At 40.0% G+C, this 14410-nt stretch overlaps 1 protein-coding gene across 1 annotated transcript in view; it reads right to left on the bottom strand.

Annotated features, from left to right (window-relative positions):
- GAP43 (growth associated protein 43) overlaps window positions 1-13842 on the bottom strand; it is a 94859-nt gene extending 81017 nt beyond the window's left edge. The window contains exon 1 of the mRNA XM_033121522.1: window positions 13628-13842. Coding sequence (XP_032977413.1) covers window positions 13628-13657 — 30 coding nt within the window. The 5' untranslated portion in view covers window positions 13658-13842. The remainder of the gene's footprint in view (window positions 1-13627) is intronic.
- Window positions 13843-14410: the final 568 nt, after the last annotated feature.

The raw sequence follows: 14410 nt of genomic DNA, 5'->3' as shown, positions 1-14410 counted from the left end.
CGGGGACCAAAAAATTAACAATATATATACAGAGGGTGCCAAAAAAAGTATACACATTTTAAGAAAGAAAAACTGTATTAAAATTGTAATAATATATACTGATAACAAAAGATGAATACAAGTCACGTTTGACTTCTGCAATCATAAGAGGTGCTCAAAGTGGTTACCATCAGCATCCAGACACTTCTGATTACGGCGAGCTATTGCTTGAGCAATGCTGACCAAAGTGTCCACTTGTATACATTTTTTTGGCATATATATATATATATATATATATACACACACACACATATATACGTATATATATGTGTGTATATATACATATATACACACATATATATACGTATATATATATTTAAAGTCAGATCAAGAAAATGAAAATGAAAAGAAAATGAAAGAAATGGGACAATGTGTTAGAAAGCTATTTGGATACCACTCAGATTTGTCACAGAAGGCATCTCAAAAAGCCAGAGAAAGAGCATTCTGTGTAGAGGGAGCAACACATGCAAAAGTTTTGAAAAAGGAATGTGTGTTGTGTGTTTTACAAACTTAAAGGAAGTCAGCAGACTTGGTGATCAAGAAGGGTAGGTATAAGAAGTCAGACAAGGAGGCAAGGCCTGAATCATGTAGGATTTTGTAGGCCTTGGTAATAATGAGTTTGGTTTTGGTTCTAAGTGGAATGAGAAGCTATTTAAGGTTTTTAAGTGGGGAAGACACATGATCTAACTGACATTTTTAAAAATGCCACTCTGGCTACCGAGAGGAGAATGATTTAAGGGATAGAGGGTAAAAGAAGGAAAATTAGAAGAGAAGGCTCTTGCATTAATCTTCATGAAAGACGACTGGGTTAGAGTTGACACAGTGGGGATGGAGAAAAGTGAATAGACCAAGACATAATTTTGAGGTAGAGAGTGAGGGAAAAGGAGGAATGAAAGGATTTTTTGTTTGTTTTTTACTTATCGAAATTAGAAAAAGTAGCAGCATCTAATGACAAAAGGAAGATTGGGGGAATGAATGAGGGTGGCATTTCCATTTAGGTGACGGGACAAGAAAGGGGAAGAGATTTGGGAATAAGAGATGATGACTTATTTTTAGGATCTGTTGAGGTTGGGGCTCCTGAGGGAAGTAGACAATTAGATGTAAGGCTCTAGAACGCAGAAATTAGAAAGCCTGGAGAATTTGAGACCCACTGGTCCATGTGAGTTAGGGGCATGGATTACATTATCCATGGAGCTTCTGTTGAGTAAGAACATGCAAGAATAAATACAAAAGCCCACCTGGGTAACACCAGCTTTCCAGAGACTGGCAGAGAAAGAGGAGCCAAGAATAAAAAAACAAAACAAACAACACCACCAAAAAATCATATGCAACCAAAGATGCAGGAGAAAAGAATCAGCAGAAATGGGTGTTATGGATGCCAAGAAAGTAAAGAGATTCAAGAAAGAAATCATGATTCATGGTTTTGAGTGACCCAGAAATGTCATAATTCTACTTCTCTTTCTGAGAGTTTACAGAGCTTTGTCTTTGTCTTATACACCTCGACAGAGTCTAATACAGAACTATCACAAAGTAGATATTCCATAATATCAATCAGCATGTGTCTTTTGAGCCAGGCACTGAACTGGATATCTTACCTTCAGAGGTTTTGCAAACTAGTTGGGGAAAATTAGGTACCTACAGATACAAATGGATAATCAGGTAATCAGGTAAGATTTAATGAATGCCAAAGAAACGGGACAGGTAATAGGTACTACTGAAGAACTAAGAGGGGAAGATGGCACAGAGAAATGTGGTAGTTGGGGAAAGCCTTCACAAATGAAATAACTCTTGATTCAGGCCTCGGGGGTTGGATGAGATTGAGCTAGGCAGAAAGGGAAGCAGTGGAAATGACAATAAAAAAATGTACATGGAAACTAACACTTAAATTCATACTAAGTCTGACTGGGACAGAATGCCAACGTGGAAGAGGAGCTTTGCTATAGAACATGCTATTTTATAAGCTGGAAAGCCTTAGAGGCAACTTAATTCAATACTTTTGCTTATATACAGATGACAATCCAAAGAGATTAAATTTGTTTAAATTCACAAGCCTCGTCAATGGCAGAGCCAGTAGGAGGTAAGGCAAGAATACAAGACTGGTATCAGATTCAGAGAAAAACAATCATAAATAAATACAATTAGCCCTGTAAACAAAGAAAAGTCATTGAAATTTTGAGGAAAACAAGAAAGTAAAATGCAAGATTAACCAGTAAGCAGTATGCAAAGGTGATGCCAAAAGCAGGGAATTTTGGTGACTACCCAGCCTTTTTCACCTGTGGTTTTTCATCTGAGCAACAGAACACCACCAACAAAAAGATCCGAGTAACTGTTTTCTCCATTCTCACACCGGTTGTGTGTAAGTAGTACCTGTCCTGTCTAGATGCTAGATGTTAATTCTGGGCTTTCGTGCCTTAGGACTTTAGGTCTTGATTCTCTTAGAATGCTGGTTGAGAAAGGCTGGCAGAATAAGGCAAGGACAGATATGAAAGACATTGCAAATAGAATTTGGCAACTGATAAGATAGCATGTGTGGCTTTCATGAAGGAAGGAAGAGTAACCAGTTATTCCATGTAATGAGCTGGATAACTGGGAATGTGCTGGTCTGAAAAAGATATTGTCAAAAGTAGGGGAGTCAGAGTTCTAATCTAGGGAGAAACTAACAAGACACTTTCTGAGGAGACAACAAAGAATAAAAGGAAAAATAACAATTTTAATAACTGTAGATCTTGAATTATGGGAAAGTTAATTTTTCTATTGGTTTTCCTATGGCTCTTATAGTTTGGTTCTTTAGAGATGGATTTTACAATATACCCAAGTTCAGTAAAAGTAACAATCTTGATAAGATATACTTAATAAAATAAACTTCAGTTTGTACACAAGCCAATCAGTGTCCAGTGATACTAGAATGATAATATAGGAGAATTACAGAGGCCTGCAGGAAAACTCTTACTCACTGAAATATAATCTAGCATAAAATAAGACAATACCTGTGAGGACAAAATTGGCATTCCTTTTTTTAGCCAAGAATCAATAGTTTCTTCCCATGTAAGTGAGGATAAAATTGATTTTGTTCCTAAGTATGCTTAAGTATACTTTAGTATACTGGTACCCAAACTTCTTGAATTCTTTCCTGAACACTCTTGTTCTTGGGCTTATTGTGTCTTCCAGATGACGTTCAGAAGTGAGGTCTGAACCATCTGTGGTCATTAATGTTCTCATACAGTTTTCACTCAAGGGTTATGGCTTAATTCTAAATTAATGAAACACTATTGATTCTACATTAGAAATACTATTTCTAAATGAAATACTATTTTTTTCCATTGATTTAAAGAGAAAGGATTTTGAAATGCATGTCCACCCTAAATATACTCAATGCCTTTTCCCTTCCCCCATTAGAATTCTGTAAGAGTCTGGATAACAAAAGTAGGCTGCCCTCAAAACAACTTTTTGTAGAAATCTAACTGCAAGTTAATTATTTGGAAACAGAATTTTTCTTCAAAAAAAAATCCTGCCTTGATGTTTTTCCTTTCATTTTTTTAAATAATGGAGACAATTGCCTCTCCTGGAGTTTGAGTACAACTGTGGAATGCATCCTTTGGAATACTGTTAAGGATCTAATTTGGCAATTAATTTTACTTCTCAGCATATATTCCAAGCAGATAAATTAGTTTTTGAACCAAAGCTTATAGGAGTGGGGAGAGAATTTACATTCTAGCAGCTCCTAATCTAGGCTAGTTTCTAGGCTAATCGTGCTGACTAAGAAGTTCTGAAGCCACTTAGAAAAGCAGCCAATTCTTGAGTTTGCTTAACATTTGGAGATAATTTCATTTATTTTCTCTTTGCTTCATCTAGCTCCTTCATATACTCATTAATGGGAAGATATGAGGGTCTTTCAAATTTCCATTTAAAAATAACATTTTTGAATAGTTATTAGTACTGGGATTACACATAATGGATGTAAGGCTAATTGCCAAAATTCTGCATCTAGAGCAAACTGGTGCATATGGAGACAACAGCTCAATATTTCAGAAAGTGCCAATTTGCTAAAAATAGATAAATATGATGATTATTGCTGGAATTAATTCAAGGACATTCAGAATGAGATGACTAATATCAAGGAGTAGAATTTCTCTGATATAGATCCAAGGGAGATGTTTTATACCCATTATTGACCAATACTTTCACAGAAACAGATTCCACAAACTAAAAAAAGAAAAGAGAGCAAAACCACACCATGACAAATTAGCAGGAACATATGGTATTCCTCTTAGACAAGCGGTACCTGCCAGAGTTCAGCTTCTGAATGACGGTGAAAAACCTGTGCCTGTCAACTCCAAGTGTAGAGATTTGCCCTAACCATTCTTTTTTTAGGTATAAAAGCTCATGAGATCAGTTATCTGTGTGGTCACTACTTCTTTTTAGAATCATTAGTGATGATTACCTATCAACAATAATATGTAATACAGACCAAAATGAAAACAACCACAGGGAAAATTTAGTGGTCTACCACATTTGAGGTAAGTCCTTCCTGATCTGGGCAGCTACCGTGCTACAGGTATACATGCAGGAGACTCTTTTGCACAAAATTACTCTCTCATAGGTGTGGCCTTTCAGAACTGTGTCTAAACCATGTGACCTGGCCCTTCCTGTAGACAAAGATTGAGAGATGATTGGTCCATTGGTAACTAGTTGACCCAAGAAAGACCAATCAGATTCATTAATTTTCATTCTTTCTCTAATTCATTCTCTGTCTCTGTCTCTGTCTCTCTCTCTCTCTCATTTAGAATTTTGAATGGAGAGACAAAGAAGCTAGGGTTATTACTTATTGAGTCTTTTAAATGCAGGGCTCCAGAAAGAAAGTCTATCAATTCCTGTTATTGAGGTTCCCAAATCTACTACTCTGGTTCCTCTAGGTTTAAAAAGTATTTTTCAAAATACGCATAATATTATTTGTTCTATTTTAGACTTTTGGCTTCTAGGAAAAACAGAATTGTTTTAGATAAACTTGATCCAACTGTTATACTTGAAACTATTTTCAAATATTATCCATATATTAAGAAATAAGAGTCTTTAGTTTGCTAAATCCCATTGCACATATGAGAATTTGATAAATTTAGTTTTATTACATTGGTAACTTATCCCAGTCAACTAGGGATACAGGAGAACTGAAATGTGCTTGGTAGAGATCCTGAAAGCTTAGAAAATTATTCATGGCATTTAGAATTGAGTTGGAAAAGGCTCAGGATTGCATATCACTTCTGATCAAGGTTAATTTTTGATGCACTGAGGAACCCTAAAGTTCTATAAAAATGGTGCTCAGGTGATAATCTTTGAACTTTCCCCAATCAGGCTTCACCCCATTTTCAGTCTTCCAATCAGTCCTACAGTCCCTCTCTCCTCTTCTGCCTGACGGCCCTCCTGTGATGGATGTGAGCACAGCATGCCTGGTAACATTAAAGCTGAGAGCCCAGTTTGGAAGTGAGGTGGGGGGGGGATGGGGATAAAGGAGAAGCAGTCAACTTAGTGGGTGGAGACGAGAAATGTAAACGGGAAGAAAAGACCAACACATAAAAAGATAAAGAGAAATATAGTGCATTTTTCTAATGTATTTGAACTGATCCCTGGGGTGTTGTAACAAAGATATACTATACTCCCATTCATTTGCATGGTTAATTTTTACTCTGTAGAGAATAGGAGAGAAGAGATGAGAACGGGAGACCTATATCTATATTGTATACAGAGAACAAGGGTACTTCTTTGCATAGAACCATGGATACTTTAGGTTTCAATATGTGGAATTCCTGAATTAATGATATCCTACACTTGAAAACCACATTGTTTGAAAAACACTTTTATTTTTATAACTTCATTTGAGCCTCAAACCAACCTAATAGAAAATACAAGTGAGGAATTGGAGTGTTCTTTTTATGTGTCCACTACACAGATGAATAAACTGAGTGTCAGGACAATTGAGTTACTTACCCAAGGTCACATGACAAGCAATTGGCAGAGCCAGGTCTAGAACCCAGGGGAAAGGGTTATTCCACTACAAAGACATGAAACAGGACATTAAACAAACAACATCTAAGAAAATAAGATCTGTAAATCATTAAGGATAGGGAACCTGGATGGTCAGACTCCCATACTACAATGAAAACTCACTGCAAATGTGCCACTCTGATCTAAGCGGCCAGGAGAGGGGATTGTAACTGACCACACCACCTGTGAGGAGGACCAATCATTAAATGTGTGTGTACAGCCAGCTTTGAAAAGGTACATGAGAATGGTCTTCTGTCCCAAACATCTCCCCTAATGGCCCATCATGATGATCCTTCCCTTCCTACTTTTATTACCTCGATAAATGTTTATTGATTGAGAAGTTAATATGTGCTAGACATAGCTTAAAATGCCTGTTTTGTCTAAAACATCCATTTGGCAAGTTGGACGAGACACCCTCTTTCTGAAAGTTTTTTTTCCGTAGCCTCACCCACTAAATACTAGTATGAGGTAATATTACTTAATCAGGAAATCTCCACTTGGATCTGGGAGGAGGAGAAAAACTAGAAAAACTCAAACAGATTGAGAGCAATGAGCCAGATATAGAAAAAGAGTGTGGAGCCTGGGAAGCACTACTCAACTTTAGCAGCTGAAGACAAGTTTCACCTATAGATCATTTTGTCTTACTGCTCTTATCAAGGCCACGCCAATTCAGTCAGAGAAAACATACTATCTGGAGTCTGGCAGGGAGTATTTTCATGGAAAGCTGTGGCTGCAATGTGCCCCATATTGGTCACAATAAGCCTACTTCAGAAGCCAAATCCCTTCAGTATAATTTTATCTTTCAAACCTAAGAAAGATAATTGATCTGATTTTCCTTCATTTAATTGACATTTAAAGGACTACTTACCATTCAACCTCCCTTTACCTTCGTGCAAGACTTTTCTTTGAGGAATATTATTATGTGGCTACTTCAGCAAAAAGGAAAGAAACCCAACTGGAAATAAAATTAATTCTTGAACACAGGCCCCCTGAGCACAGACCGGCATATTTCGAACTTTGTGTGATCAATGAACTAAACCAACCAAGAGTCGCAACAGATTGAGTCGAGGTTTATCTGGAAAAGTTGTGGACCAAAGCAACAAGCATAAGCCTTTGGGGCCAAAAGAAAGGGCACCAAAAGACCCGACACTATTGTAACTATGCATCTTTCCAGGGACTTTGCTAACCTCAGAGAGTGGGGCTATCTGTTGGTGGGTGGGGGAGGTGGACATCAAAGGGAGGTTTCCAGATAATACCAGATATGGTAGTTTGGAGAAACACAATAATAATGGGCTCATTTTGTGCCTGCTTTCATTAAAAAGGGATGGTTATCATCTTAGGTCAATAATAAGAATCAATGATGATCAGCTCTGTGTCAAAATTTGATGCCAATAAATTAAAGAAAAAAATACTAGTGGTTCCATCCATTTAGACATGCTACAACTTCTGGAAAGTCGGTAAACCTGGTTCCATGTTCATTTAGTAAACAGATTATCTACAGTTAAAACGAGTTACTATATTTGGCAAGTATTGTAGTAGGCACGGGAGATAGAAAAATAATTATCCTATCCTTTCCTTTAAGCAGCTCACAGTATGGACACCAATAGGTGAAAGAAAAAACAAAAACAAAAACAAATGCTATACAGTGCAACAAGTGATATAATAGTGATATTACAAAATATAGCAGTCACAAAAAAGGTAGATAGAAGAAAACTTAGGGAGGTCAAGAATGGCTTCAAAGATCTAACTCTTAGAGGGCAAATGAGAAATTTTTCCAGGCTGAGATGGAATATAATGTGGGGAGAGAGTACCGTATGCGGTAGGCACCAAGACCTACAAAATTGATGTGGTATCGTAAGGTGAAAGAAGGTGTTTAAAGATGGCACTGGAAAAGTAAACAAGACTAAATCATGTCATCTATGCTGAGCAATTTGTATTTTAGCTTACAGTTCACAGGGAACCATTAGAGGATTTTAAGGAGGAAACTCACATGACCAAATTTGTGTTAGGTAAAGACAAAGGCAGTGTTCTGTGCAAGGAGCATTGAAGGAGAGCAAGATGGAGGTAGGGAGTCCATGTAAGAAGCGATTGCCTTTGTCCAGATGAGAGGTAGTGAAAGTCCGAACCCGGTTATTTGTGGTGGTGTTGAAAAGCAGAGGATGGATTCAAAATCTTTTTAACTAGAATCCAAGGATTTAGTAACTGGATGTAGGGATTGAAAAAAGGATTATGTTTAGGATTACTCCCAGGTCCCTCGAAAGCTGGATAGACAGTGTTGATGTATAGGGAGGGAATTTGGAAGAAGACTGAGTGGCACAAAACACAAGGCACTGAGTATGATTTTGTACCCAGTAAATGTGGGTATCTCTTAAATACTTAAACAGAGACACCTATGGGTCAGGAGCTCAGGAGAGATGTCCAGTATACAGATTTAGAAATCCTGCAGTTGGTTAAAACTCCAGACAGGAATGGGATCACCTAGAACTGGTGTGTAAAGTAAGAAGAGAAATGGATCAAGATCATGAACCAGGAGATAAATTCATATTTGGGGGAGAAGAGGGTGAAAGGAGCCAGCAAAGAAGACTGAGATGGACATATCTGAGAGGGAGTAGGAGAAGAGCTATCATGGGGGTCAAATGAGGAGAGAGTTTCAGGAAGAAAAGTAGATAACACAAAATGCCAAAGAGATATCAAATAAGTCACAAACTGAGGAACAATCAGTGGATGTGGGGTCTTTTGCAATATATTTCAATGGAATTATGGGAACACAAGCCTTATTAACATAAATGGAATGGCGAATGGGAAGCGATGAAGAGGAGAAAGTGAGTGTGAAGAGTGCCTTTAGGGACTTTGTTCTAAAAGGGTGAGGCAGAGGACTACAGAGATGGGGACGGGAGAATCAGGAGAGGGTCCTTTAAGATAAGAGAGACAAGAGCATATTCACAGGCTATGGGGAAAGGAGTTAATACAGCAGAAGAGGAAACCTCAAGAGAGAGTAGGACATGATGGAATGAAATTCTGCAGGAAAAAACTAGGAGAAGGAAGAGCACAAGCAGAGGAATCATCTGTGACCAGAAGGAACTACTTGCTACCAGAAAAATGCCATGTAGAAGGGACTGAACAGTCCTGAAAAACTGGCCATTCTAAGCCAAGCTTCACATTGCAAAATTTGGCCAGAAAAATGTTTGTACATTTGCCTTGATCTTTGTTTTCACATTAATTTTGTTTAGTATAATCCCTACAAAAACCCTTTAAGGCAAGCAGAGCGGGGTTTTTGCTTATTTTTATTTCATTTTTGTTTTTTAGTCTCCATCTATAGGAGGAAACCGAAGTCCAAGATTATGTCATTCATTCAAGATCACAGAATCAGTAAGTGGCATAAACTAAGGGCTCTCAGCACAGTGCTCTTCCCAACACCTCAGAGAATGTTACAAAGATTTCAATGGCAATCTGACCACACTTCCGAAATTCAGAAGGGAGAATCCCTGCCCACAATCACTCCTTTGACAACAGACACTGTTGCTTGGTTGCCTGAATGCCGTTATGATAACTAATAGGGAAGTGAACGCTGTATCTTCTCTTGAGATGACCTGGGTATGTGCATCCTTCGAAATGTTCCTTTAATATTAGAGGATGATTTTAAAGTTGTCTTACTTTATCAATATGAAAAAGGAGAACATTTGGTTAATATATACGCGCTACTCTTGCCTGAAAGGAAACCCGCCTTCCTTATGGGACCAGGTAAAACTGTGGTATATGGAATTATCAGGCCCGGGCATAATACTGACAATTTCAGTAGGAGGGAGGCAGAGGAGACCACTTGCCACTCTCCCTCTCCCTGAATAGGAGCACTGCTCTTTAGCATAAACCATGAAAGGAGGTTTCTATCGTTTTGCCAGCTCAGCAAGAGAAAAAATTAACCCTACGCGATCTTATCCCAGTTTCCTCAGCATGGGTGTGGAGGGAGGGGCCAGAGTTACAGATTACAGGACGAGAGAGCAGAGCTCATTGTGTATGAGGTAGAAGGAATTTCGGTCACCAGATAGGAACACATTTCTAGACTCACCATGCATTTTCTAAGGTTCTCTGCAAGTCCAGAAAATTTGACAGAGGGAAAAAAAAAAAAGCCCTTTAAATGATTTCTTCTGTTTAAATTTGAAAATGTGTGGTAGAAATCAGCATTTTAAGAAATGAGCAGTTTCAATTATATTAAGTAGAATGCCTCTTTTTAATTGATTCACTTAGTCCCTGGTTAAACTGGGTGTGGCTCAGCAAGATTTAGGTGGAATCCAATCTATCACTAGAAGGAAGGGTCTGCACCAGGCAGCAAGGCGGCTCCCTTCCACACCTTTCCCATACACTGCAAGGGAGAGGCCAGGCTGGAATTCTAAACCACAGACCACACTCTCTAAGATAAGGATTATTTGTTGTATGAGGAAAAAGGCAGATGCTCGCGGCCTTGAAAGTGGGGGGTAGAGAGGCTATTTGCTGGCATTGCTGTTCTTTACACTTCAATTACAAAGTAAAGTCCTTATTTTTAAACAAAGGAAATACCTCACAGTTTTCTTGCTTTCCTGGACGCAGATCCTATCTTGCAAGTTTTTCATCATCTGCAATACGCATGGTAATTAAGCTATTTAAAGTTAGCCCCAAGATATTTGAAAATCATAAGCTAACAAAATCTCAGGAATTCTTTTATTTTATTCCTCCTTTGCCCACTCCTTTATCATCTTCTCATCTCCACCCCACTCCCATTCTCTTCTTCCTGCTGTAATAATCTATAGTGGTAGGTAATTAATGACCAATAAAGCTCATTTATGCTTTCTTCTCACCCATGGGCAACATATTACAACTCAGAAATCCAAGATTGCTTCTTTATGCTGCTCAAGTGGAAGAGGAAGGAAGTGCAATCTCTCCAGCCCCCTCCCACATTTCTGCTGGATTTCATGGGTGTGGCAGAGTTTAGACCTTTGCAGGTTTTTGCCCTTGTTTATTCCCTGTTAAGTACTAGGATGATGACTAGATGCCAGAAGAAAGATAAACACAGTCGGATTCTACCATGAATGATATAGGATCATTTCACCCACAAACAGGAAACCTGTGTGAGACTTAAGTACTCACGCTATATAAATGCCAGTCACTGTAGTGTGGAGCCCACGCCCTGAACACACCATTTCCTTCAGTCTGATTTAATACTACCCTAAACACTGACTACTTATATGACTGATACATAACAGTGGTAAATAGGGAACCTGACCATTTCACAGAGAAGCACACATTCATAAAATGCATGGGCAAAATAGGACAATTTCTATACCTTGCATTCTCTCTCTTGAATATAAATTATGCTAAAACACAGGCAGGCATGTGGAAGCCATACGGAAGAGCACATACTATATATGAAGTGTGCAGATGTTATACACATTTACATGCCAATTTCTACAACTCTCTAAATACACAATTTCAGCTTCATCACTTTGCACATCCCAGTGAACACTTGGGACTGTCACTGAGATAGAACCCTGGTGAGGGCAGCTGTCCCCTTTTGGGGAAGGGAATTCCTTTAGCTCAATTCTCTTTCTAAAAATTATGCCTGGTTTCCTTTGTCGAAGGAAAGGTGTGTGTTTATACTTGCATGTGTATACAGAGTGGCAAAAAGTTATAAACCGGCATTTTTTTTTCAAAATTAAAGCTTTTTTAGTGAATAGTGCTGGTTTCCTTAAGGCTCCGCCTTCCTAAATTTTATGTCCCCAGCTCACCAGTGGGGCAACCTCAGGACATTTCCTTGACAGTGTGCTTAACCCAGCCACCTGTATCTATTGCATTTATGTATTAGAATGAAGGAAGGCAAGGAGAGGAAGTGTCTTGGTTTGAAAAATGAGAGCCAATGGAAGCATCAATCTCTAGAACCATAGAGCAGTCAGTTTAGGGAAGTACTGCATGTAAGACTCTCATGCTCTTCCCCAAACACCCCTGCAAAAACCACACACAAAATTTCAAGTGCCTGCTGGTTAGCTAGTTACTTGTTTATTTGTTTATTCCATCTATTCCTTTCCACCCTCTCCACCCACTGCTATGACATTCTGTTTCAGTCTCTCTTCCCCTTCCTCTTCCTTCTCCTGCATCCTCACTCCCCACCCCTCCTTTCAGGGCGCTGGCTAAATGTGCAAAGCTGGCAGGCTGTTTCTTCTCCACTCCCCCATCACCCCCGTCGGATTCAGCGAGTGTGTTACGAATTGCCCAATATCCAATACCTGCACAGGAATAATGCCCAATTCCTATCTCTTGCACCCCATCCCTAAGGCAATCAATCTGCAAAGGGCTGCTTTGACCAAGACTGCCTGCCCTCCCAGGGGCACGCACATACACACCCGCACAAACACACACTCACACATATCCCACACCCATTTTTTCTCCTTAACCTTCGCCAAAATCTCCAAACGTGTTCCAACCAATGTTTGAAAGCTTCCTTTGGCGAATGCCACAGCACTGTGGGTTCCTGCGGAATACCACACTCGTCGTTCACCGCCACTCTCACCCCAATCAAGTTTCTAAAATGTCTTTCAAGAAATAAGTGAGCAATTTGACATGGAAGGAAAACCTGGGCAGTGGGGGAGGGAGGAAGGAAGGGGGCTGAGATTGTCACTAATCTTGCATGTGTCCCTCTCCCTGGTGAAAATGAGTCACCATGCTTATTATCCAGAATGTTAGCCCATCTCTAGTCACTGACAATCCCAGGAAAGATGCAAGGGAAGGGGAGAAAAGACCTGATTTCCAACAGGTAATACTCGGCTCGTCTTTCCCGGAGCTCCAAGCTCCTAGGGGCGTGGTCCACCCTCTCCCCCGACCAGCTGGTGCACAATCGGCTACGGGGGTTTTCCCTTTCCACACCGCCAATTTCTCCCCCAGCCCCAGTTGTCTTGAGATTTTCTTTTTGAAAAAAAAAGAAAAGAAAATCCCAAATCAGTTTCATTCATTCATTGAAAAATAAATAAATAAATAAAACCTTCACATGTTCTTCCATTGACACCTGCGCCCATTTGAGGCGCAGGCATGTAGGAAATAAGGCTTCCTCCGCAGCACATGTGACAAAATTGTAGGACAGAACAAGCAATACTCATTACTGAATATTATTCCTTCAATCCTGCTTTTTGCAAATAATATAAAGGGTTGCCTCCCTACCTTGTAGGTAGCGCCCACATCTTTTCCCCCACACCCCTTTCTACATGCACACCCGCAAAACCGGAGACCTGCAATGCTGGGCATTTACTAAGAGCCCCCTCCCAAAAAATATTTCTTATTTCAGCCAAACAGGCGTATTTTTTTCCTAACCTCATCCTAATTAAGAAGAGCATTGCAAAACCAGAGCACGAGAGAGAGAATAGAATAAAAGCTGGGACGCAACCCTCAGTTCCCATATGCTAAGGAAACGCGAGCACCATGGCCAGAGCAGAAGCAGTTAAAACATTTTTTTCTTTTTCTGTCTTTACAGGGAAATACTGTACTCCGGTAATTTCACATCAGCAAGAAGTAAAAATCTTAGCTCTACCTGTTTGGTTCTTCTCATACAGCACAGCATGGTTGTATCGTCCCTTGCCTTCTTCCTGCCTTCTCTCCTTTCCTCCTCTCTTTCTTATTCCCCCCCTCTCCACCTCTTTTCTGCTCGCTAGCTCACTCGCTCTCTCGCGCTAGCGCGCTCTCTCCCTCCCTCCCTCTCTCTCTCTCTCTCTCTCTCCCTCACACACACCAGGGCAGTTAGCAGCAACTGTAAGGTCCACAGCTATTGCTCATCGCACATGCTCTCTCTTCTCTCTCTCTCTCTCTCTCTCTCTCTCTCTCTCTCTCTCTCTCTCTCTCTCTCTCTCTCTTTTTCTCTCTCTCTCTCCCTCTTCCTCTACCCCCCACTTCCTTACTTCCCCTCTTTCTGAACCCCCCACCTACTCTGTCTTTTTCGCTGTCTCTCCGTCTCTTTCTCAGAATTATTCACTAGCTTTCAATGACTAATCACTTCCCTCAGCCCCCACCCCCATTCTAGACCATCGCCCCCTCCCAGTCCCCTGCCAACCTCATGAATATTTAAACATCTCCAATCTGGACCCAATTACCCACCGACTTTCCCGCTGCATTGAGAGTGTGTGTGGGGGTGGTGGTGTGCGTTGGGGGGAGGGAGGGTTGGGTGCAGAGAAGGATATTCCAGCTGGTTCTGAAGACTGGATGGAATGTGTTTTAGGGAAGAGGGGCTTGAGGGAGGCTTGTATTTCTTTACTCTTTTCTTTCCCCAATATCATACAAGTAAATAACAGCTATTCCAAATGGGTAGTCAGACCTATAC

The sequence above is a fragment of the Rhinolophus ferrumequinum genome, chromosome 2 (genome assembly GCF_004115265.2).
Source record: "Rhinolophus ferrumequinum isolate MPI-CBG mRhiFer1 chromosome 2, mRhiFer1_v1.p, whole genome shotgun sequence".
Classification (NCBI taxonomy): Eukaryota; Metazoa; Chordata; class Mammalia; order Chiroptera; family Rhinolophidae; genus Rhinolophus; species Rhinolophus ferrumequinum.
The sequence above is the reverse complement of the archived record's forward strand: the minus strand, read 5'-3'. Positions and strand labels throughout refer to the sequence as shown.